Genomic DNA, 25161 nt, shown 5'->3' on the forward strand with positions numbered 1-25161 from the left:
GATTCTCAAAGAAGTTAAATTATTTTTTTTGAAACATAAAATATGTTATGTAGCCGGGAGAGGAGGGTTATATTACCAAATAATCCTCTGGGATTTAAATTGTACGTTTATTTTCTTTTTTTAACTTAGGACATATGTCATACATCCAATCCAATTAATCGTATTTCCACACACTGTATGTATATTGTATAAACACACACACACGCACACATGGCTGAATGCATTTACCAGAAATTACATTTCAGAACATAGCGAGTGGCAGTTGGTTTGACCTCTGGGATACTGAGTTTGATCCAACTTTTTAAAGTGAAGCATTGTGGTTCCTAGACAACAACAAAAAGAGCTGAATTTAGAGCTTTAATCTTTGAAGGGCCCTGAATAGTACCCATTTACCCTTCTCTGCATTTTTGTCAATCTAGTGTCTGAGCGTGGCCTTACATCCAGGTTCCTCTTGTCCACTGACATGGTGGCAATCATGGTCGTCATGCAGTTGCCCCCCAGGCTGTCCCTCAGCACAGACGTCAACATGGAGTTCCTGTAGGGGATGTGGGAGCGGCTCTTCTCTGACAAAGCTATAATCACCTGAAGAAAAAGAGGACGGGACAGTGATGCTTTGTAAATCAACACAGAGGAGGTGGAGGGTGACTCCATCCATTGCCGTTGTGTTTTAACGGTAGCTGCCAGTTAATCAATATCAAATGTCTCACATAAAATGAATTATAATGAGACGTACGGCAATCAATTAGCCTTAATCTGCAAAAACTACGCAAAGTCAAATAAGCAAGTCAAATGTATGTCAAAAGGCAATTTATTTAGAGTTTGCATGTTCTCCCTGTGTCAGCGTGGGTTCCCTCCGGGTTCTCCGGCTTCCTCCCACAGTCCAAAGACATGCAGCTCAGGTTAAATTGGCCGTATAGGTGTGAATGTGAGTGTGAATGTTTGTTTGTCTCTATATGAGCCCTGTGATGGACTGGAGACCTGTCCAGGTGAACCCCAATGTCATGATGGGCTACCCTAAATATGATAAGCGGTACGGATAATGGAATGGAATATTTGAATAATAATCTACCTGCTCCAAGTAGTGCAGGGAGAGGTTGATGTACTTGGCCTCAGTGAGCAGCTGCCCGTTCAGGCTGGTCTTGCTGACTCGATCCGACCCAGCCAGGTCCACCAGGTTGAGCTTGGAGCGCCGCAGGGTGGCCGAGCCCGGCTCACGTCTGCACATGTGCACGGTGAAAATACAGTGGGACCGCGTGGATGCCTGGTTCATCGGAGTCTGGGGAAAGGACGGAAGACGGAAATAATGCAAATGTCCAAAGTCTGCGTGACAATTTTCAATCCTCTAAAATCGGTACCATGGTGAACACCAAACAGAAAAAAACAATTTGGATTCTTCATCTGCCCTAATTTCCTTATTCAAACAACAAAAACACGTTTTCCTTTGATTCTTCTTTTTTTCTTCTTCTTGTTCCCCGCTGGTTTGAAGATCAAAGCCACGCCATGTGTAACCCAAGAGCAGTAAACACATGGTGGCAGCTTCACAAAAGCTGAGGTTGCTTTTCAGATGGTCACTGGAACAGGAGAAGTCAGGTTGAGACAGAAATAGAGTGGGAGTCACTCCGCACACACACACTTTATTAACCAGACGAGGAAGGTTACTCACGGGGTCCTCTGTGAGGGGGGAAACAGAGGAAATGGGTATTCACTGAAATAGTGCTGATCATTGACTTATTTCTGTCTGCTTGTGGGTTAGTCTGGACACATGACAGTGGATTAAAAAACTGATTTTAAATTTGAACAAAGGGGGTTGTCCGGCCGATGCAGCACATCTCTTTTCCTCTTGTGGATTGGTCATCAACCGAAGACATTTCACTCTGCTTGAAAAACATCATCCTAGACATACCAGGCTGTTCATTATAAAAAGGGTTCTCTGACCCCGGATTTGTTGTTGGCGTAAATGTGCCAACACCTGCCCGTTGGGGTTGTGACAGCTCCCGTCAGATCTGTCACTATCTTTCCTCAGTGCAAATTCCCTTCACTCTGCACACGTCCAAGTGCGCTCCTCGGGGTATCCCTTGAAGTAATATGAAACATCCCGTAGATGCTGACAAGGGATCACATACCTAATAGGATTGAATTAGGGCTGTGAAACGATTACAAATTGTAATCAAATTAATCACAGGTTTCTGTGGATTAATCATGATTAATCACATATTACCGATATTCTCGGTATATTTTTGTGAGAACATAAAGATTTATGACAAAAGACGGATATATACATTTATACATTCTTTTTTTATTCCTAAAAAAAAACCCAATGGTGCTGCAACTCAGCAGTTATTTAGCAGTTCTCTTCCATATGGAACATTCATATATCTTCTTCAGAAAGTTTAAACAGAAAATGTTTCTATTTTTTGTCAACCATTAACTCCACCATGATACAATCTAAAGGCCCTCTAGTCTTTCTTTAGCCAGCTGCTGAGGCAAACTAACTTTGTGGGTTTTCTTCATGAACTGGGGCCATGATTAAAGGGACGGCCGGGGACATTCGGATTGTGCCGCGAGAGGTGAAATTATTGGACCAGTGCAAGATGGACGAAAGCGAAAGCATTTGTCAAGAATGTTTTCATTAATCAAGAACGAAAGTCGGAGGTTCGAAGACGATCAGATACCGTCGTAGTTCCGACCATAAACGATGCCAACTAGCGATCCGGCGGCGTTATTCCCATGACCCGCCGGGCAGCGTCCGGGGAACCAAAGTCTTTGGGTTCCGGGGGGAGTGACTTTTTCTTTGCTCCGTCCCGATGCGCGCACACACAGCTCTGCGGCGCGCGAGACGGAGAGCCGAGAAGTGTTAACGCGACACGTAAAGACAGAAATGACATGCTGTTGTGTAGAGACGATCAACAACAGATGTTTAGTTTAATAAAAGAACAAAGACGTGCGGGCGGAGATTTCAGGGGGGCGGGCCAATTTAAATGTCATGCGATCTACCAATACTACGCCGCGATCGACTGGCAGGTCGCGATCGACGTATTGAGCACCCATGCTCTAGAGGAAGTAAAAGTCGTAACAAGGTTTCCGTAGGTGAACCTGCGGAAGGATCATTAACGATGAACAGCACGACCGTCTGCATTAGAGCGGGAAATAGTTCAGATTAAATAAGTATATTGGAAGCTCATTCTGCGCATGCGTTAAATGCGTTAAAAAAACTAACTAATTAATCCTGTCATTTAATCATAACGCGTTATTTTTCACAGCACTAGATTGAATACAATGTCAAAGGTACGGATAGAGTGGCCCTGCTGCAGAATCTGAAGAACAACTAACCAACCAAATGCTGGTAAAACCTTGATAAATTAACCTGGTTATTGGTCTTTCAAAAAACTCTGTTTTAGGTGATAGGATGATCTGTCAAGCTAACGCTCTCTGAAGTCAGTCGGGAGAAGAATGAAAACAAGGGACCGCAAACATCTTCCAGCTGATCCTTCTGCCTCCGAGTCTAAAACCAAGGCCAAAAGTGAGAACCAGGTCTGAGTGTTTGCTACCCTGCTCACGGTGAGTCACACCTCCAGAACCTGAACCAGGAGGAGACTCAGAAACCAACCGATAGAGGGGCTTCCTATCACTGAGGGCTTCTGGCCAGATGTGAAGAGCACCAAGAAAGAGGCCAAGCTGTGGTGGAAGCACAAACCAAAAACTCATTAACTTGGACATTATTATATTCGTCATATTTAGGAGCAGTGGGCTGTTGTAAGAACTGGGGCTTTAAGGACACTTGCGACATGCGAACTGTGGGGAGACCGAGGAATCGAACCGTTCGTGCTCCGGCTACCTTCTTTCGAATCGTACTCATCCCATATAGCATCACACCGGCAGCTGCAGGTAGAGGAAGTGTGCAGTCCGCTGAGAGAAGTCTATGAGGCCTCACGGTAAACACTGTGGACACAAGGTCACCGTCACACCGGCCTTGTTGCTATGTGGGGTTTCTCCGTGTCGGCATGGATTTACTCCGCGGGCTTCAAGTTCCTCCCACGCAACGAATTGGGAGGTAAAAAATGTCTGAAGCACTCCTGAAATTAGAGTGATAAGCCCATAGATTGTATATAATATTTTTGCACATTGCCATCTTGGATTTTGTCCGTCGACGTCTCCATCTTGGTTATTTGCAAGTGACTATATTTAGACTGCAGACGAGAGCCGTAGAGATGTCCTCTACTGCGTTGATGCCAGTGAACTGTCAATCGTTAGGTAGGCCCATCCTATAGCATACCCTGCTCTGTGCTCTATTTACTCTACATGGACCAGCATTAATTAAAAAGGAGGACTCGCCCCCTGCTGGTAATTAGATAGAATGCAGGTTTAAGACGCTTCGGCTTTGGCTTCACTTTTCAGAACCGGAGGTTTCCGCCTGAATAAGACAGATTAGTTCAGTATTTTTCAAACAGTGAACATTTTTTAAATGTTAAATGTTCAATTTAAAACAACATCAGTTATTCATAATTCATAAATTAACTATACTATAAAAAATGTCAATATGAATATAAATGTATGTTTAAGAAACCACATTTTATATTCAATATACCTGTTTTCATTGCATCTGTTAGCTGCCGTAAACTGTCCCAACAAAAGCAACAAAACATGTTCACAACAATGTTTTTGTGCTGGTCAGGGAAAAAATAGAGGTGTGTTGCTGTCAAACAGTATTGAATTCTACTTAATTTATATTATTATGTTCACCCCATACATATATATATATATATATATATATATATATATATAAGAAACCACCTCTCTGTATTGTTGAACACAATACAGTTCAACAGTACCACTAACTTTATCCTCCAATATGATCAATTAATTGCGTGTCAACAAAAGCTTAACATTATAACCCTCATGATGGTGGGATTCATTGCAGAGCTGCTGTATCGGCTACATTCATTTGAGCTATGTGTGACATATGCATGAAGTGACTGTCCTACAGTGGACATTGATAGCAGCTCTGACTGATGACAGTTCAAAGTATTACAATGCGCTGGCAGCAGTCCAAAGATAAGAAGTGACCGTAGGCTCTTATCTCTGAGCGTCAGTGTGTCCATCCTGAGAAGTCCGGGTGAGCTTTGATGTGTGTGAGAATTGTGTGCGACCATAACTTCTTTTTGATATCACCAGATATCATTTAAACATATAAACGTCCCATAAAATCTCAACGGTTTAAAATAGTGCAGACGACATCCCATTGAGTGCAGTATGTATATTTAAACGGTTACAAACTGTGTGTTCATGTCGACAGAGGGGAAAGTGTCCACACGGGGACATTTAGGTTCAGCTAAGCTGTGAGAAAAAATAACAGCAGGACCGTTCAACCTCGTTGGAGTCACTTCCTGTATTCTCCTGTGTTCTCAATGGACCGCATGTTGATCTTACACGCACCGCATGCTGACTACACACACGGGGCTGCAGTGGGTCGGCATAAAGGGCCACAGCGGTGCTCCGAGCCCTGAGACGATAAGAGATTGATGATTCAAAAGATTAAACGTGAAGCGCTTGATTCAGTCCACCTGCTGCGCAAGTCGGGATGTAGAAAGGGGTAAAAGACCCAGGCCCACATGTGAAAACAGGGACGCAGAGAAAAGAAAGAAGAAAAAAAAAGAGCAGCAGATGAGAGGAAATGTTTCCTACTAAGGTTAAAGGAAGGGCGAAGAGTTTAGAAGGTGCACTTTATTTCCTGTCCAATAAAAGTGGAGAGGGGATTGCCGAGTCTCAGAGCGACTGAGCTCATGGTCTGCCGGGTGCATCTTCAACGGATGTGTCATCTTTTATCCACATGGCTTGGAGCAAGAGAAGGCAAAGAGTAAAAGCACAAGCGTTAACTTCATTGGACGTCTGTGAGGAGCGAGGGGCTTCTGGGAGGACTCTGTTGACGGTTTCTTTGTTTGCTCGGATCTCCCAGAGAGGACGAGTTCACCAAGGTGTCCGTGTGGGCGGACTGTAGTGATCAACAGACGAATGCAACATCCCAGAATGTGTTTCCACTGACTTATACCCCCAGGTTTTAAAACCGTGGACTGTGGTCCAAGGTGGACCAAGAACAAATTGAGTTTTTGTTCTGGCTAAAAACCTACGTGACTGTACTATCCCCGAAACCCATTTCCCATGTTTCCTTCTTGGATCCCAGAACAATGTCCTTTGGGTTGGTTTTGCTCCATGGTTGACTGACTCCCAGCCACATCAAAACGTTGACTTTGGAGCACTGGTTAGTAAACGCAAACGCAAGTATGTGATTAAAACCCGACCGTGCAATTTCACTTTTACCGTCTGTTATTTACTTACAAGCTACCTACACGAGTAAACAAGGTGAGCTCAGCCCTTTGCTGCAAAGCAAAACGCATCACCCACCACATGTGTCATCGGCCTGGGCAGTCCGGGTGCCCGAGTGAAGAAAAGAAACCCACCGCAAAAAAAAACAGAAATTACGGAGAAAATAAATAAATGCTTGGTTTTACTGGGAAGGGGGAGGGACATGATAAAAGGGACCACAGGGGACCAAAATAATATTTTAGAAGGGTCTTAAAAATTTGTGGACAAAAAACAACAACATTTATGTCACTTATCCTGGGTGTGGTCAGGTATTTCTACAAACCTTACTCCTAACACTGCATGCCTGGTCACATCTAAATCTAGACCTTCAACAAGAAGACGGAAGCAGGAGCAGAGCTTCGTCATGCTCTGCTCACCGATACCCAGAACCAGGACTGAGGGAGCCGGCTTTTCTACGTTTTCTAAAAGGACTCTGGTGCTCTGGAACCTTTAGGCCTTCTGTCCACAGGGACCGGCACAATCCACACAGGGTCAGCTGCTCAGCTGTATTCCTACAGGTACAAACGCAATTAAAAAACAGCTTGTGTTTCAAGGCTCTCTCTGATCGTAATCATGTATCTTCTAACAATCGATTTTTGACATTTGGTGTGTAATAGAATGCATCTATTGAGTGATATTAATTAATTCTCTGAGGGAGAATCCCTCAATTGGTAATTTGCACTACGGTTGCTTTTCTAATGGTCTCCTAAACCTGCAAATGAGAAGTTATCTTCCATATGTTTGGTACTTAACCATTATGGCAAGTGTAAATGTTCTGACTGTTGGTTTACAAATGATTTATAGTCTCCCGTGTAACAAAAACAAACCCATGAGAGTGGTTGTAGAGTGCATGATCAAAGACTAGTGGCTAACTTATGGAAGAATTCCTTATTGAGAATTTGTGTGACATTGTTTTTTATTCAAATCTAGCTCTGTCATCAGCATAATGCAAAACAGCAATTTAATGTAATGAGTTTTGAAATTCTTGTTGTGCTTCCTTTTGAATTTATAATTACGTTAGTTTTTTAGAATTTAATTTAATCTTATCAAGGGGCTAATCCTAAATAAATATATGCGGATGAATACATATATTGAAAAGTGGAAGTCCAATCATACTGTTAGTGAAGTACACCGATGGAAGCATCTCCCCTCTCTCTCTCTCCTCTTTCTCCCTCTCTCTCTCTCTCACCTCTGCAATAATGCGGTTGGTGTCACCCAGGAAGAGCAGGTTCAGAGCCTCCTCCTCATTGGCTGACTGCTGCAGGGACAGGTTCCTCAGATGAATGTTCTGGTCGGGATCTTCCATGATGAGTACCTTTCTGGGAAACAAAAGAAACCTTCTTGAAGGGAATTCCATGTATAATACATCTACTGGAAAACGTGAAAAATGACAAAGCAGGACAAATCCAGGCCAAACCCAAACCCAAATAACCCCAACACTGAAGTAATTATGAAAAAAACAATGATGTCATTTATGTCATCCGTTTCCCTTCCATCGCCTTGGCCTTGCGCTGCTCTGAATCCAAACAAGCCACATCTGCCAGTCAGTGTGGGCTGAAACATGTGCTTGATCTTTGATAGCAGGCAAGCGCTGTCAGGTGATTGGTTCTGGCCCACATCTAGCCCTGAAACCCAGTGTGCTTGGACAGATGGGGCTGAAAGGATTCCTCAGACCTCACCACATCAGACATGAGACAGTAGGAATACTGGATTGAGATGTCAAAGAGGGTGGAATGACTGGACAACACATGTGGACAATTATGCTAACATGTGCAGGTAATTGATGTCGTTTGACAAAACAGGAATAATCTAAATGTGATTAAAGACCTGTGCCATGGCAGCCCCACGAACTCAAAGACATTTTGATTATTGCATTTGACTCAAGGGTAATGACTGCGGAGCATTCAGTGAGTGAGATGCTAAATGCATGACGAGAATAATGCACAAATGGAGACGAGAAGAAGTAACACAGGAACACAAATGAGTCCAAAGTATGTGAGAAAGACGAGAAGGGGAGAGCTGGGAAGGACGAGGAGAGAGACGTTCGTCAGTGCCACAGCTTCTTCTTGAATCAGCAAGTGTGGCCACAGCATGGTTAACTGTCTATTTACAGCAGACTGTGATTTGTGGCTATCTGAACCTTGAGCTGGATCCTCTGCGAAAAGGAGGGAAGAAACTTAAATGGAACTGGGACGATAAAATACAAGAGCAACAGTCAAATGATGTACCGGGACGATGTCGTGCCTGGAGGAATAAAGTCTCATTGAAAATGAGTAACTATCGAGTTTGAAGAAAGAAACTCATACACAGACAATCCTCCAGAGAAATAGAATTCATAATTAAAAAGAAAGATGGACAGGAGCAAGTAAAAATGTTTTTAAAAAAAGTTAAAATAAGAATCAGACCAGCTGCAGCTAAGAGAGGCTATTTCTCTCCACATGAGCCTTCTCTGCTCGGCACTCCAGTGGCGGAGTCTGCCACCAGGTCGACCGCATCCATTGCTGTCCCACAGTCTCATTATGTCCGTTGGCAGTTGGTAGTGAGATGGTAAATACTTGAGTCTCCACATGTCACCGCATCACGACTCTCGGCCAGGCTGACAAACAGCTGAACCCACAACGTTTAGAGAGAATGATGGAGCCAGGGGTGACAGCTCTATGCAGCTTTTTAAAAATGGTATCTATCACTTTACAAGGTTAAATACAAGAGTCTAATTGTTTGGACTTTTTAAAAACCACCAAGGTTACATCATTGAATAGAAGACTAACGGTAGGTCCTCCAGTCGAGATGCTTCATGTCGGGAATCCAGAAGGTCGTATCCCATCTCGTTGTAGATCTCCAAGTAGGAAATGTGTATGGTGTAAACCATACTGCTGTCCTGTGGAGCATAAAATACTGAATGTTAAAATTGGACTGGGAGCTTACGGAGGGAAATCTTAGTGTTTTTGACATTTGGCAGATGCTTTGCAGCACATGGAAAAGAAGGATGGCTGACAGAGACAGTGGAGTATATTTTTTTTACATGTTTCTTTTAGTTATCAGTAGCTTGGTTTCCATTAAATTGTCAAATACATTTCTTTCCAACTTCAAACTTGTGAAGTCTCGGAAAAAGTCAATGCGAATTCTAAACACGGTTACATCGCCTGGTTTGGAGCCAATGCACTGGGCTACAGTGAAGTCTGGTCAGACATTGGCGCTGGAGGCTGCGCATCGCTGCGAGCCGCCCGTAAACGGAGTAGAAGAGGTTGTAATTTGAAGTCCAGAAGAGGTTGTAACTGGAAGTCTAGAAGAGGTTGGAACTGGAAGTCTAGAAGAGGTTGGAACTGGAAGTCGAGACGAGGTTGGAACTGGAAGTCTAGAAGAGGTTGGAACTGGAAGTCTAGAAGAGGTTGGAACTGGAAGTCTAGAAGAGGTTGGAACTGGAAGTCTAGAAGAGGTTGGAACTGGAAGTCTAGAAGAGGTTGGAACTGGAAGTCGAGACGAGGTTGGAACTGGAAGTCTAGAAGAGGTTGTAACTGGAAGTCCAGAAGAGGTTGGAATTGGAAGTCCAGAAGAGGTTGGAACTGGAAGTCCAGAAGAGGTTGTAACTGGAAGTCCAGAAGAGGTTGTAACTGGAAGTCTAGAAGAAGTTGGAACTGGAAGTCCAGAAGAGGTTGGAACTGGAAGTCTGGAAGAAGTTGGAACTGGAAGTCTAGAAGAGCTTGGAAGTCGAAGTCCGTTTTGTCATCCATCTACGATAGAATACTAGAGGTGCTTGTGAATATATTTAATTTGGTAATTGTCATTTCATGACAGCTACTATTGACCGGTTTCCATGTTGACCCAGAGACGTAAACAAGCATTTGATAACATCCGAGAAGACGCCGACACCAGAAACAGTCATGGGAATTAAATTCTGCGAGATTTTAAAGTTCACTATGTCAGAAATAATTTGTTTCCTTATCAAATGCAGAGCGTCAACTTGACAGATGTATTTTTTTTTAAACACCTCAAGTAATGCAAAAAATCCGTTTGTTGCCTTATTGTGCCAGAGAAATCGATATCCTGAATGATTTGAGCTGACCTGGGAGACGCGTTGAAACAGGTAGGAGAGGGTGCGGGGAATAATGCCTCGGTCGCTGTAGCGCTCGGCCCCTCCTGTGATGGTGAAGGTCTTCCCACTGTCTGTCTGGCCATAGGCGAATACGGTGCCATTATAACCAGCCAACACACTGTATCCACACACACAAAAACAGAAACAGATGTAATACACAATTTCTTAAAGGTATTTCTGATCTTTTGAAGATTTTTGTGGGGGACATTTTGCTGGCTGGAATCGAACGCTGTGGAACCATTCGGCCACCAAGGCGCTCCTTCCACATTCAATTTGTTCCATAAGTGGGAGGACAAGCGCATTTTACAAGTACAGTAGATATTATTGTCGCATTGGAAGATTATATTACTGTACGTCCACGAGAACATAAGAACAGATGTGCTGTAGGACCATAATAAACTGTGATTACTGCTGTACTCTAGAATGATGAGTATATATATGCAACCCAACAACAACATGTGCAAGAAGATGACTGATTGCTCAGGGTAGAAAGTAGAGACATATTTCTTTGTAAATAGTTACATAAAAAAAAAACTTTATCTGTAAATAATTTGCGCAGTGTGCCTCCAATAACGCCAATATCTTAATCGGCGAGATTGCAAGGGAACAGTCCAGAATATCCTCTTAGCAGACACCAAACGTTTGATCCAATTGAATCTGACACTTTAAATCCACAGGAAAGGATGGCAGTGACTAGAGGAACTGCAATGGCGACAGACATCTGCCGGGGAGGGAGGAATGTCTTGGGAGTATGAGCGAAGGAAAAAGGCCCAAAACCCCACTCAACGAGACAGGGCCTGGTACATTTTGGTTTGGCACTGAACTGGCCCCCTCCTGCACGTACACAGGGCCATGGAAACCAATGGTATCGAGGCTCCATTTGAATGAAAGAACGCCCAAAATAGTGCTGCTCAAATGAGGTAGGATACATTTGCTATAAAAAATAAATAAAAATAAAACTTCTGTTCTATCGTCTTGGAAATAGGATGGACTAGCCAAATGACACACAAGCTCGGAGCAAAGGTGGGGGGATGAACGGTGTGTGCTCACCGACCTGCCAATTGCAAGGAAAAGGATATCTTGACACTATATTTTTCAAGATTAATTTTCTTCACAAATCTAAGCCGCTCTCGCTTATTCTAATGGATTTGCCAACCCAGTATTGTAGCAATGTGTGGGTTTCCCTTCCTGTGCACTGTACAATTCCACACCCTGCCTGAGAGACTGGTGAGGGGAAAAAACTGCATGTCAGTTTATATAAAACACCGCGTCCACTTATGAGTGGTTGGACGGCCATTGAGCGTCCATTTAATCTTAGCGTGAGTCATGGCCAGTGATTGTCAGCGGGGAGGAAAGACACAAGCTCTGTGTTTAGTGTGATGTCAGCGCTAATGATGTGGCCTCGGCCCCCGCCACTGAGGCTTGGGCGTTCCCCAATGCTTTTTCCTGTTTACACCTCGGTTGACGACTCGTCGCACAGAAGATCCGCCTTCCTCCCGTTCCTTTTCGTCCAATCATGGTGGCCGGGCTCGATGGAGTCCACTGAACAGAGCCTTGTTCCTCTTTGAACTTTTGGCTAGAAGTTTCACAGCCTCGAGGGTAGGGATGGGAATCGAGAACCGGTTCTGTTTTAGAACCGGTTCCCAGTGAACCGATTGTTTGGAATCGTCAGCCAAATTCTTTAACGGTTCTGCTAACGGTCCTCTGTGTGTCCATGCGCGAACTTAAATTAAACAGAATACATTTTATTTAAGTTATGTAAGTTTTATTTTAAGTTCAAGAGGAATATGTATAAATGTTTTTGGTTATTTAAAAAAATGTAAATGTGTATGTATACATACTGTATATGTTGTGTGCAGCATTATAGAAAATTATATAAAAGAAAATTAATGTAAATAAACCCGTTTGTGCTCTTTTTTTCACCCCTTGCCCAATAAGAATCGATAAAAGAATCGAATCGATAAGCAGGAATCGATAAGGCATCGGAATCGTTAAAATCTTATCAATTCTCATCCCTACTCGAGGGTTCACCCTGCCAGCCCGACATCATTACGGTGGCTCTTCCTCTACTGGAGCTATTAATGCCGGTTTGCTTTTAAACTACCGTGTTGGGGCTGAAATGACTGGTGTGGGTTACACCACAGCGGAGACAGAGACTAGTGTAAACGGGTTAGAGCTTTTGGCTAAACTTGAAGTATGACAGCACCGACCCAAACAACGGCCTGACAGTTATTGCAAGTTGAGAGTTTTAGTGACGCGATTTCAACCGACTCCTGACCAAAACCTGGATCAAGGTTTTGAGACGACGGGGGCTTTGGGGACAAAGGGGTCAGTTCAAATTTGATTCCTTTTGCAATTTCTGCAGCCAGACGTACTTCTGTAACGGGGACCATATCAATATCAACATAAGCTTCGGAAGTAATCAGCACACCAACTGGGGCCTCATGTAGCTTGGCTCCCAGATAACAGTCCTTTCAGAATCTCTTTCAATGCTTGTTGTGGCCAGGAGACGAGTCTTGGCCTTTTCCCTGTGATTGTGTTCAAAGGCACACAAGGGGCTCAGACGGCTGAATTATTCCCTCCTTTCTTTTAGTCACTCTGGCGAGATTGGATTTAAAAAAGGTTAAAACTCTGCGGAATTCAGAACATCCAGTGTGTGAGCAACTGACAGTGGACTTAGTCAGACTTAGTCTCATTGGAGAGACAGATTGGTCATGGCTAGACAGGATGACGAGTGTCTTCACGTTATTGTCTTATTAACGACGAAAAGACGACCGAGCTCAAGTCGATACGGCAAGGCGGACATGGTTGTGGCTGGAGCTGTTTCACCTGATGTGTACCATCTGCCACAACAAAGGGGGGACTGTTAAAGGGTTGGCTGGGGAGGGCAACCCAATACCAGAGTCTGTGAACCCTGTGTGAGTCAGGTCAAATGCATCCAAGTCCTTACTCAGCCAATCCAGACGTCTCGCCATGTTGTTTATGCGTCTTCTAATAGCAAAGATAACGCAAAGCAGTTGTATCCCACAAATAGCCCCTAATGTGACTAAGACGCCCTGGGGAGGAATTGAAGTGGTGGGGCTAAATTGAGCCAAGATGATATTCACATAACAACAACAGCAGCACCAGCAAACGTTTGATCAAAGGAAATTCCTCTCCTCTTGGCCGCCGTCTCTCTTTTCTCAAGTCAGTCCTAATTTGAGAGCAAGCCAAGGCGAGGCGTGAAGCTCTAGCAGATGCCTCGGAAGAGTCTTCCTTTTGTTGAGATGGAGGGACGATCATGTGGAGAGGCATTTCAGAGCCACAACTCTGCTATTTGGAAATGTCTTCTTCAACAACTGCGAGCGACTTGCCTGCATTCATCGCTTCTGGTTTTTTGAGTTTGTCTGAAGTGCGTTTTGGCTTACAGCCTTTTGGCGTGGCGCCAGAGGTCCACGTCCCCCTGACCGCGGTTAGGGTTCAGTGTATGAAAGCCAATCCTGGACTAACTCTCGTTTCTTAACAGGTTTTGTTCGCTCGGTGGTTCCCCTCGCGATATGTGTTGGCCATTTTTGTGGCTTTCCCTTTTCTGGTTGCTACATTTTCTAAACGGTTGACGGCCAGAATCGTGCTGAATACGGCAAAGATAAGGAGATCCAGGCAGAAGGTAGGGTCTCCCTGCTGATACAGACACCGGCACTCACTTCCTGTGGGCCAGAGGTGGTGGTGGAGAGGGAAAAACCTTCTCATCCTGCATTTTACTAACAAACCCGACCAGATCTATTAGAGATATTAGTATCTAAAAGAGATTTTAATCACGATGATCTTGAGGGGCGGAGCTTCCTGCGGATTGCTCTAATGAATGTGATCCTCACGCATGACGGATTAACCAACAGCTCAAAACGAGCGAGGCAGCTACAACACGCCCCCGTGTTGTGGCTTGGAAATGTTCTCACACTCCCGATGGCACAGTGTGCCATCTCGCCCACCAGCTCGAGCCCACTTAGTGGTTTAAGTACGCAAGGCACGCCAGAAATCACAGACACCCTCCATTTCCATCTTAAAAAGAAAGCTGAGCTTTACGGACTTCCTGTCAACGGGGACGCTCAGAGCCTGTGTGGCCCTGAACTCGGCACGGGGAGTCGAGCTCTGCTGGGCACAGGTGGGCGGAGATTTGTGAATGGGATAACCCAAAAGGGGGGTGGATTGAAGAGTTGACGAAGGCTTTAAAAGACGTTGACCTTCCCAAATGTACGTGGCATTGATACAAAACGCGTATTTACAATTGTAATTTTGAGAAGTACGGTAGGATTTTACCTGTCTGCAACTGGTTTGGCAATGTTTTCAAATATGTCTTCTTGTTTGACAGCTTGATCGAACACCTTCAGGAACCTGGAAACAAGTGAGGAGCACAGGCGAGGTCAGAACACCGTTTCATTTAGCTCACGCTGATGGTTTTATCTCACACAGCCGAGGCTCAACAGAATCACCCACAGCTGCTCCGGATACACACTTTCATTTCAATCCCCATATGGATGAGAGGAGGAGCTCGGTACCTCGGTCCTCTAGAGCCACCTCAGCCGTCACGTTTCTTATCACACAGAAAGATGAGCGCGGTGTGAGAGGAGTCCGCCCAGACTTCCAAATGTGGAAATTGTATTTCTGTAAAGGGCACGCATGGAACCTCCGCAGGCTATTATCAGACTCTGTGGTTTCCAAAAGGCTCTCGGTGTCCGCTGCTGACCGACTCCCCAACTGTGAATTTAGGGCTGAGAAGCGTGGCACGGGCCCTGCTGGAGGGGGCAGTGCATAAGGCCGGCGTCAAACAGATGTTCTGGCTCTGCACTGCTCTGATGCAACTTTGATCTGGACAGCTCACCTTCCTCCAGTAGTCTAGTACTACTGCTCTTTAGTTCATTTTAATGGTCATCTACAACATTTTGCCCCAATAAGTGGCCGTTGTTTCGGTGTTCTGCACCCAGTTAATCACACTTTATCGCCCCTGTACTCTACATGCAGCTAGAATTCTTAGTGCTCTCATTTATATTTCTATAAAGAAAACTGCTTCATTTCTTCAGAGTTTGGTGACAGACAAGGAAAAAAGAGAACCTGTAAAAGGTATTTATTTGAACCGAATGAGTCGGCGAACATGGGAAATGTAGCGTGAATACAATCACCAGATACAACACGGGCTCCACAGGTACGAATTCATCTCCACCTGAACTTGTAGCACTCCCTCTTGTTGTTCACAAAGCCTTCAGCCACGTTCCTGGGCACCAGGAACTCCAAGGAAGCACCGGCCGGCTCATCGTTGTCCACAGAGTACACCTGAGGGAGTCAAGAGAAAACAGGAGTCCTTTTGAAAAGAGTTGCCTCGGACTGTTATGGTATGCGGTATCATGCCAACTCAAACACAAGAACAATGCATCACGTTAGGTCTAAAATACAAGTCTGGCCACTTGTGGTTTGGATGATGAGAGACACGAAATGAAAGTGCTGGAGCTCCTGAAGCACGTGTCCGGTTGGAACGCAGAAGGGCGAAACCGGCAATGGTGATAATGTACCGGGCAATATCACTTCCGCTCGCCCCCCGGGGGAGAGGAGGAAAGCTGTGGAACATTAAACCGATAGAGAGAGACACTCGAAGAGAGGGCCGCCCGGGTCGATCCAAACACCCGCGGCCCTCAGCGTATGTTCTGGCACATGTTTCAGGTTGGACACTGATGTAATTACAAGGTCCCCAGGGGGTTGGGGGAATAAAAGATAAAGGACTAATATGATTGTATTGTTTTTCACAGTCAACTCTAGGGTCACCTCCTTCTGACCACCGCTGCTCTGCTAGGAAACCTTTATATGAAATGTGTTTTTTTTAAAGCCCCCAAGGAGGTAGCTGTACCCATTTTGTTTTTGCAGGATATTATCAAGCTCAGACTTAAGTGTCACAGAAAGTAATTTGATCATTTCTTCCATAAACTGTTGCGCACAGACAATAAACTGGGTTATTGGGTGAATAGTAAGAGTGATGCCAGGTATGTTTGTCATTGATATTATTTTATTTTTCTTCATGTGTATCCGATCTGAGGTCCTGGGACAGAGATGTCGTATGTGTACAGATTGTAAAGCCCTTTGAGACAAATTTGTAATATTGGGCTATATAATATTAACTGAATTGAATTGAATATGCAGAGGCCACTGATGGAAGGTGAACATTACATACACATGTAACAAAAAAAGCCAGTTCGTTGCTATTATTGTAAAAGCTTGCCACAGTTTGGCACCTACATTTAATAACAACAACAACAACATCAATCTGATTCCGGCTCAGGATGAGTATGATGCAGTTTAAAGAATTCTGATTTATTGCAGATCTAATGTGGTTAAAAAAATTTAAACATTAAAAAAAAGGTATCTCCTTGAAATATAATAAAAGGGGAAACAAAGACAACTTGTGAGTGTTTTTCCCAAAGGAGGTGCACAAGTAAACATACTAAATATCGGCAACAACAACTACAACACTTCTTTTTCCTGGACACTTTAACCTGCTGGAAACTCACTTTGGTCACTGCCTTGTGTATATATTTTGTATATATTTAGTTTCCTCTGTATATTTAGTATTGTTATTGTGTTTTATTTGTATTTATTATAAATGCTCTAATGTGCACCCGCTGCTGTGATCCTGAAATATCCCCAGTGGGACTAATAAAGGAATATCTAATATAATATAATCTAAAAATAACAACAACAAAACTAGTCTTCAATTAAATATTTTGGAAATTTGTAGCCTATCAGCCCCAAAAAGACCCATTTAGCAAAGTTCTATAAAGTCTATGAGCACTTTACGTCATTTCTGGGTTGTTTTTTTTAGACTGCTAAGGTCATATTAGGGCCACGTTTTGGCGTGGCACACAAGAGAAGGCGCAGTGGTAATTAAAAACATGAATCGCATCCCGTGCAGGTGCGCCAGTCCCAGGGCCCTGGTGCTGTATGCATCGTGATAGTCCAATATTTATGACCTGAATGATTTAGTGGGATAATTAATGGAAGCCAGTGAGCCATCTTCATCTATATCATTAGTTCACATCTCCGATTTCACCTGCTGCGACATGTCTGTTGTGAAGGCAGAAAAAAGTCATGAAACTTAAGGTAAGTGCGAACGCAACCCGAGTGGTGTGATGTCTGCACAGGTGTGTATCAGCGAGCTTAAATAAGCATCCCGCCATGCACTGCGCTGTATTTACACGTCGTCTCAGTTGTCCACTTACCACTGTAGCGTTCTTCGCAGGTTTAATGCGACCAAATATCTGTATTGTCTGTTTCACCATTGTTTCCCCCTCTAAATAAAGCAGAAAATAAGCTCCTCCTAGCTGGTTAGCTCGCTGGCTAACGCTGGCGCTGTGCTTGCGCTCTACTTTGTTGCAGCCGGTTGCCAGGCGACCGCGGTCCCCTCAAGCTGACAAAGATCGTCTATGTTCCTGATGATGATTCATCGGAGGGAAATGCTGCTCTCTTTTCTTCGAATGCCGGTTGTTCTCTGAGCGGGTGCGTTGTGTATTCAAGACAAAAGGTCACTGTAGGTTCAGTGACTCATCCGGTGGTTATATTGACAGAGGTGTATCCAGCACTGGAGCCACTCCTCACACATAACATGTGAATATGTTCAACAACAATTGACAGAGTGGACAATATATTTATATCATAAAATAAGACCGTTAGCACTGATTACAGCACTACTCCGGTGTCTAAAGTATTGTTCTTCATTGTGTGTAGGCTACTGTGTTTCTGGAGGTAGATGTTTGCATTAAAAGAAATTAAAGTAAACAACCCAAAAACATGGCCAGCAGAAAACCATATAATTTAACTGTTCTTTTTTTTGCACAGGTGCAAACATTCTGTCTTTTAGGAGATGAAAGATGAGAGAGCATTCAAATGAGAAAGGAGAGAGAGAATAGGGGTGCAGCGCCGCCGCTCCCATAACGCGCACTACGTGCTGTGCGTAGGGCACCAAGTCCTGAGGCACCACAAAATAGTTAGAATAATTATAATGCCGATATTAGTTCAGTCTAGAAATATTAGGCACCTTTTAGGCATGTATATCACAAAACAAGCAGAACAAGAGATATATTTAATCGCTCAGCCCCCCCCCCCCCTATCATAAAGGAGTTATGCTTAGGGCACCAACATGGCTAGCGGCAGCACTGGGTGGGTGCCTTTGACCAATGTCTGTTTCTGGTATTTCACCTGACCCCCCCCCCCCCCCCCCCATCCCTGACAAATATAGGCTTCTTTGTAGGCCCTCTCTCCAGCTGCACACCAGCCAGCGTAGCGGGAAGAAGGAAGGCTGCATGGCACTCGGGAGAATGTATCGCGTTGGTTCTGGTGCATTCCTCGGGGGCCACACAAACAAACAAAAGTAATACTTCTTGTGTGGCGCCTTGCTTTTTGAATATGGTCCTTGTGTGTGTTGTTGTGCATGGCTGTGTCCTTTTAGCGGGCAGTTTGGTTTCAATGTGCAGATAACCACGGGCCAAGTTGCCAGTGCAGATGCCTCTCCAGCATTAGTCTCGGACAGAAATGCTCATCCTGCTATGAAACACAAGACATTTGAAATAAAATACTAAACCACTCCAATAAATACTACAACACCACACTCTACGTGTTCCCTCCGTGTACCCTAATTATACACACTCGTCCTTGTTTCCTAAACGAATGCTTTTATCTCTCATGAAGACGAGGATGCCACGCATAACTTCTTAGAACAACATAAACAGTTTGTTCTCTCTCTCACAGGGACGATCATTCATGAGAGGATCGGGTGAGGATAACCAATGCGTTTCACACGGGCTCCAAATGGCGTGACATGGAGGCCCCCCCCAACCCCACCGAATTCCTTCAGGTTAGACTGCATGTGTTTGGGATGTTTCTATGCTATGCAATTAGAATAAAAAATAAATAAATATTATTATAATAATTTTTTTATATTTTATTTTGTGGCTCAAGTTGGGTGGGGCCAGGCGCCGTGGCCTTCTATTGGCCAGCTGCCACTGGTTATTTCTGAACCTCCATACTGTCACTGGAAGCTCATACCTCTGTAATTTGTTGATATCCCACAAATTAAATGTGTGACTAATCCACGTAATCATAAACCGAGAAATATGAAGGCCTCAAAAGCCCACAGTGGGTGGGCGGGGAGTGGGTCAGACCTTTCACCCGGAAGGCCGCTGTTCACCCCCCCCCGTGGGAAAGGGGAAGTCTGCGTTGATACACTTGTCACATAACCCGCTCACTTCAGCGCCACTGAACCCAAACCCAAAGACAAAGGTTTATTTTGAAGAGGCCCAGCATCGCCGATGTGACACGTGTTGCTGGACTTTCAAAAGGAAAGCATGGAGAAGAAGTGGCTTCAGATAGAAAAAGGAAATAAAGACTTTTATTGTCATAAAGTAATATACAAATATGAAATGTACTCTCTGTATTTAACCCATCCTTATTTGTTTAGGAGCAGTGGGCTACAGTGAAGCGCCCGTGGGTTCAGTGACTTGCTCATGGACACTTTGACATGCAACTAATAGGGATAGCGGGGAATCAAACCAACTACCTTGCAGTTCCAGGACGACCACTCTCCCCACTGAGCTACAGCCGCCCCAAAATCACATGACGGGCTGCACCCGGACACTTTGCTATATGCTTTACACAGAAAGTGGTGCAGTCAATATGTGCTCGATGGTGTTTTGAGCCCTCACCGGCACCTTCCAGGCAGCTGCTGCCTGGAAGGTGCCGGAAGGTGGTCCCGCCCCTCAAAACTCTGATCCAATCAATGCGCTACCCCCCACTTGGAGCGGAGCGCATATTCAAACCCACTTGGAGCGCATTTGGAGCGCATTGCATATTCAAACCCACTTGGAGCGCATTTGGAGCGTATTAACCCACTTGGTTCAACAATTTCAAAGGTACGTAGCTAATATATTTATATTTTTTGGGCCGGCTAATGTTGTGGTAATGTTATTTCAACCTGCTAGCTAGCAGATAGATTATGCTAATCTTAGCTGTGGTAATGTCATTTCTACCTGCTAGCGAGCTAAATCTGGTTAAAACATTAGGTAACAAAGTAAGATTAATTACTGTAGATTAATCACTGTATTTGAGTGATTGTTAATGGTTAGTGGTTATCTTTCAAATGATGCCTGTGAGGCACTTGACGTTGAGACTGGTTGACTTCCAGGCTGCTTTGGAATAAGGATACCTCTGAGGCAGCCACCAGTTTTTGGATAACTCTGAGGCATCATAGGTAGTGTTGACTGCCAGGCTGCCTAGTCGTTGGTATACAGGTTAACTCACAGGCATCCAGTTGGTTTTAGATACCTGTAAGGCATCTAGACGGACATTAAGAGGGCTGACTCCCAGGCTGCTTACTAACACTGGTTAGCTCTCAGGCAGCCAATTAGCTTTGGATGCCTTTGAGGCACCTGACGTTGAGACTGGTTGACTGTAGACTGATATCCCTTAGTTAAATTGTCCTCATGCCTCCTCATACAGATAGGCCTATTGAATAAATCTGCCAGATTATTTTTAACATTGCATATGCCTAACATTATGTGATAATACTAATCACACTCATATTGCCTTTCTCTTTCAGTTTATGAAGAAATGGCACCCAGGAAGGGTAAGGTTCAACCTAGACCTACTTTAATGACTAAAAAAAGTCTCTTTCACACACTGACATTTAACAATGACTTCAATAATTCCCCCAAAAATACTTATTATTTCCTTGCAATTTATACAGTAGGACGGAAGCGGAAGGCCCTGCAGGTGTCAAAAGGTGGTAAGTTATTCTTTATCTTGCCATCTGGACTCGAGTACTACAACACTAGTTCATCTCCTCATAAAGCAAATTTGGTTACTTCTTGTGACTTTATAGGACCATCTGCAAAGATCGCAATTTTCCACCAGTCACCACTGGTTGGTGGAGCCTCCGCCCCAGCCCCATCTAGCCCTGCTGCTCCATCCACCCTTCCTGCCCCATCCGCCCTGCTGCTCCACCATCCCCTACTGCCCCATCCCAGCCGGCATTTCAGAATGTCCACAGCCTTTTGAGGACATGCTCGGGCATCGAGCAAAAGGTGAAGTGCACAGCTAGGCATAGGTTTCTTCAAGACAGGTTTATATTTTTAGTGGTAGTGTGGTAGTAACAGTGCTGAGACCATCTGTGATGGGATCTGGGAAAACCAGTCACATGGTGAAATTTGACCTTTTGGAAGCTGACTTCAAGCTTGTTTCAAATATTTTTTCATTATTTGTCTGTTTCAAATGTTATGATTGCCCAAAGTCAGCTGATCAGTTAGATTTCATGGAATAGAATTTTGACAAAAACAACTTTAAAGAGAGGGGTTCTAAATAGACTGGCTGGTTGAATAAAGCACATTTTAACACATTCAATTAATGAAAAACAAGTAGATATGTTTAGGGATGATAGACAACATGTTATAGAATAATAATTGAATCAAAACCCAATTTCACCAAAATACTGAGTTTCGACCTACTAGTATTTTCACTCTAATCTCAAAAATGTCCCTTTTCACCATGTGACTGGTTTCCCCAGAGCCCATCACAGTTTTGGGTTATAGGAACATCTGTTGGGATGGCAGTAAAGACAGAAGGGCTATGTACAGACATTACATGTGTACAATACTGGACTGTATGTAAAGAAGATGAAATCCTAATATTGTTACGAATAATATTGTTGAAACATTGAAACCTTCTTTGAGTGTGACTCAGAAATTATTTTTACAAAGATACCAGATAACGGTGGAGGAGATCAGGAGGACTGCTCCACCTGATTGCAAACTATTCAAAGACAGACCACAACAAGCGGCAGATACAAACTGTCCATCACGGCGGGCATTTAAGCGCAGGCGAAGACAGCGAACGTAACTAGTCTTTCCCCAGTTTTCCGACCTGTCCCACACTGCCCCAATGAAATATTTAGATAATATTTATAGTGTATTAAATTCTGCCATCCTTAGTGCTTAGTAAACTAAGCTGTTTGCGTGTGAAATTTTGTTTTTACCATTTTACTGTGTGTATGAGGGTTGTACTTGGCCTTTATTTTCAATAAAGAATATGTCACACCCCATCAGTCATGTCTCTCCTCCATCATGTGTGTGTCCTCTGACGATACATTTAAAAAAAATAATTAATGTAAGTTGGGGTTTCATTAACTTGTAACACTCTACTGGAATAAACCCTTATGTGAAGCTGTAGAAATTAGTGTTGACATATTGTGTTACCATGACTATTTGCCTTAATCCACATGCCTAACATGTCGGATCTGTAATTTACACCATGCGATTTCAGGCCCAGCTAGCTAAATTATCAGACTAGTTAAATCAAGATGCCAAGTTCAATACACTTCCAATTCACGACACATACACAGTGATGTAGAACATGAAGATATTTAATTAATGAACACAACAAACAACAAATTGCTAATTGTTAATATTTTCAATGTGTGTCAACACACTTTTAAAATATCCACCACCACCTCTACCATTCCTGGCCCCAAGGTGTGCGTGAGGAGGTCAAATTGATCATTTGACCTCACCTGGTTGGCGAGTGCTGGAGCTGTTGTCTGGAGGAAAAGATAAAAACATAAATTCAGGATAAATAATGTCTATTAAACCTGTCAGAGCCCATATATAGGATGTGGAATATTGCAAATTACTTGAACTCCGTGGCTCTCCCTGTGGCCACAGTGGGGTCTGATGCCGGCAGCATGGCCACTTCTTTAAATTCGATGCTCCTGGCAGCCAGAGCACCGGCGGAGCACAGGTCCTTGGCTTCGCCTTATCAGAAATGGGAAAGACATATCATGACACGAACACAGTATTAAATTCAGATTTGATGCACATACCAATGTGACAATGAAACACTTATTGACACTGGGGTGTAATAGTTTGGAGCTGGCTTTCTGAAGTTCTTTATTGATATAAAGTAGTCTTTAAAGTCTTTAAAGTAGTTCTTTATTGATATAAAGTAGTCAACACTACCTATGATGCCTCAGAGTTATCCAAAGACTGGTGGCTGCCTCAGAGGTATCCTTATTCCAAAGCAGCCTGGAAGTCAACCAGTCTCAACGTCAAGTGCCTCACAGGCATCATTTGAAAGATAACCACTAACCATTAACAATCACTCAAATACAGTGATTAATCTACAGTAATTAATCTTACTTTGTTACCTAATGTTTTAACCAGATTTAGCTCGCTAGCAGGTAGAAATGACATTACCACAGCTAAGATTAGCATAATCTATCTGCTAGCTAGCAGGTTGAAATAACATTACCACAACATTAGCCGGCCCAAAAAATATAAATATATTAGCTACGTACCTTTGAAATTGTTGAACCAAGTGGGTTAATGCGCTCCAAATGCGCTCCAAGTGGGTTTGAATATGCAATGCGCTCCAAATGCGCTCCAAGTGGGTTTGAATATGCGCTCCGCTCCAAGTGGGGGGTAGCGCATTGATTGGATCAGAGTTTTGGGGGGCGGGACCACCTTCCGGCACCTTCCAGGCAGCGGCTGCCTGGAAGGTGCCGGTGAGGGCTCAAAACACCATCGAGCAATATGTTGTTCATATGGTTTCTTAAGAACCGCTCCGCAGTATGAACCACGTGCGTTCCCATAGGACCGGAGAGAGGAAGAGAGCATCACTGGAAAGGTTTTGATGAGAGAACCCGACGTGCAGCCTGTGAAAAAAGAGAAAGCTAGAAGAACTCATGAGTTCCAAGAAGGAAGCAACGTTTTTCTACAGAACGATTAATTATGTAAATGTGTTTCCTTGACAGACGAACGCAGGCAGTAAACGCCAACCGAGGGCTGGACCGGGCTTGTCAGGGAGCTGTTAACTAATGTCCTGGTTTGTGTTCCTCGGAAACGGACTTTAAAATCTGGTTGCAAGACTTTTCTCTTCTTCTCTTTTTTTTACTCCCTACCAATAAGTCTTTCTTTTTTCACTTTAAAGTTTTTTGCACGTGTGCAAAACCGCACTGGATTCTTTCCCCCGTGGCGAAGCGAAGGAACTTCAAATGATGTCCCGTAATTCTGACGCTGTGATTGTCTTTCATCCCCGAGCGTCGGGTTCACAGGGAGATCAGGTGACAAGAGAAAGTGTCAAGAGGGGAACTGCCTGCCGCGGATTATGATTACGTACGGTGACGTGTGCAAGCATGCACACACATACACACACACACACACACGCGTACATGCTTCATCAACCCTGAGAGGTTTACAGTAAAGGCTGTTGATACAGATAAAGGTCGAGGCGAAAACCAAGAACAAAACTCGTAGAAAAACAACTCCGGCGGCAGGAACCAGTTTTTTCAGTCCTCTGCCAGGATTCGTCACTTTTGTCTGGAAGCGCTGGCCTGGCAGGTAATCAGGAAGGTGTGCTCGCGGTGTGCAGCTCTCGCCCCACAGGCCGGAGCTATGTGGTTGGGAGTTTGCTTGTTTTGGCAAAAGATGACCTGTTTCCCCGTAACGTGCTGCGTGTGTGGACGTCTGGGGGACAGAGAGCAGAACATAGAAGATGGAACATTAGTGATTTTTGCACATCACGGTTCCCCGGTCGTATCTGACTTATGCTGCGTTCACACTAAGCGGTGCGAATGGTTGCGAATAAAGCACATTTTGAATGGCGCGAGGCGAAACATTTGCCTAATTCGCCCAGCGCTGAGTTGC

The 25161-nt window shown here is 44.0% G+C and overlaps 1 protein-coding gene and 1 long non-coding RNA gene across 2 annotated transcripts in view; one reads left to right on the top strand and one right to left on the bottom strand.

The window, feature by feature from the left end:
- Positions 1–17854, bottom strand: part of kif6 (kinesin family member 6) — a 66588-nt gene extending 48734 nt beyond the window's left edge. The window contains exons 1-8 of the mRNA XM_056425790.1: positions 17695–17854; positions 15651–15760; positions 14750–14824; positions 10424–10571; positions 9129–9238; positions 7550–7679; positions 1070–1276; positions 439–582 (exon numbers count right to left, since the gene is read on the bottom strand). Coding sequence (XP_056281765.1) covers positions 439–582; positions 1070–1276; positions 7550–7679; positions 9129–9238; positions 10424–10571; positions 14750–14824; positions 15651–15760; positions 17695–17754 — 984 coding nt within the window. The 5' untranslated portion in view covers positions 17755–17854. The remainder of the gene's footprint in view (positions 1–438; positions 583–1069; positions 1277–7549; positions 7680–9128; positions 9239–10423; positions 10572–14749; positions 14825–15650; positions 15761–17694) is intronic.
- A 2537-nt stretch (positions 17855–20391) lies between these two features.
- On the top strand, positions 20392–21415 carry LOC130201096 (uncharacterized). The gene is made up of 3 exons (XR_008833132.1): positions 20392–21092; positions 21213–21251; positions 21348–21415. It is a non-coding gene; the product is annotated as an uncharacterized LOC130201096 (long non-coding RNA).
- The last annotated feature ends 3746 nt before the right edge of the window (positions 21416–25161 follow it).

This window comes from Pseudoliparis swirei, chromosome 11, assembly GCF_029220125.1.
Source record: "Pseudoliparis swirei isolate HS2019 ecotype Mariana Trench chromosome 11, NWPU_hadal_v1, whole genome shotgun sequence".
Lineage (NCBI taxonomy): Eukaryota > Metazoa > Chordata > Actinopteri > Perciformes > Liparidae > Pseudoliparis > Pseudoliparis swirei.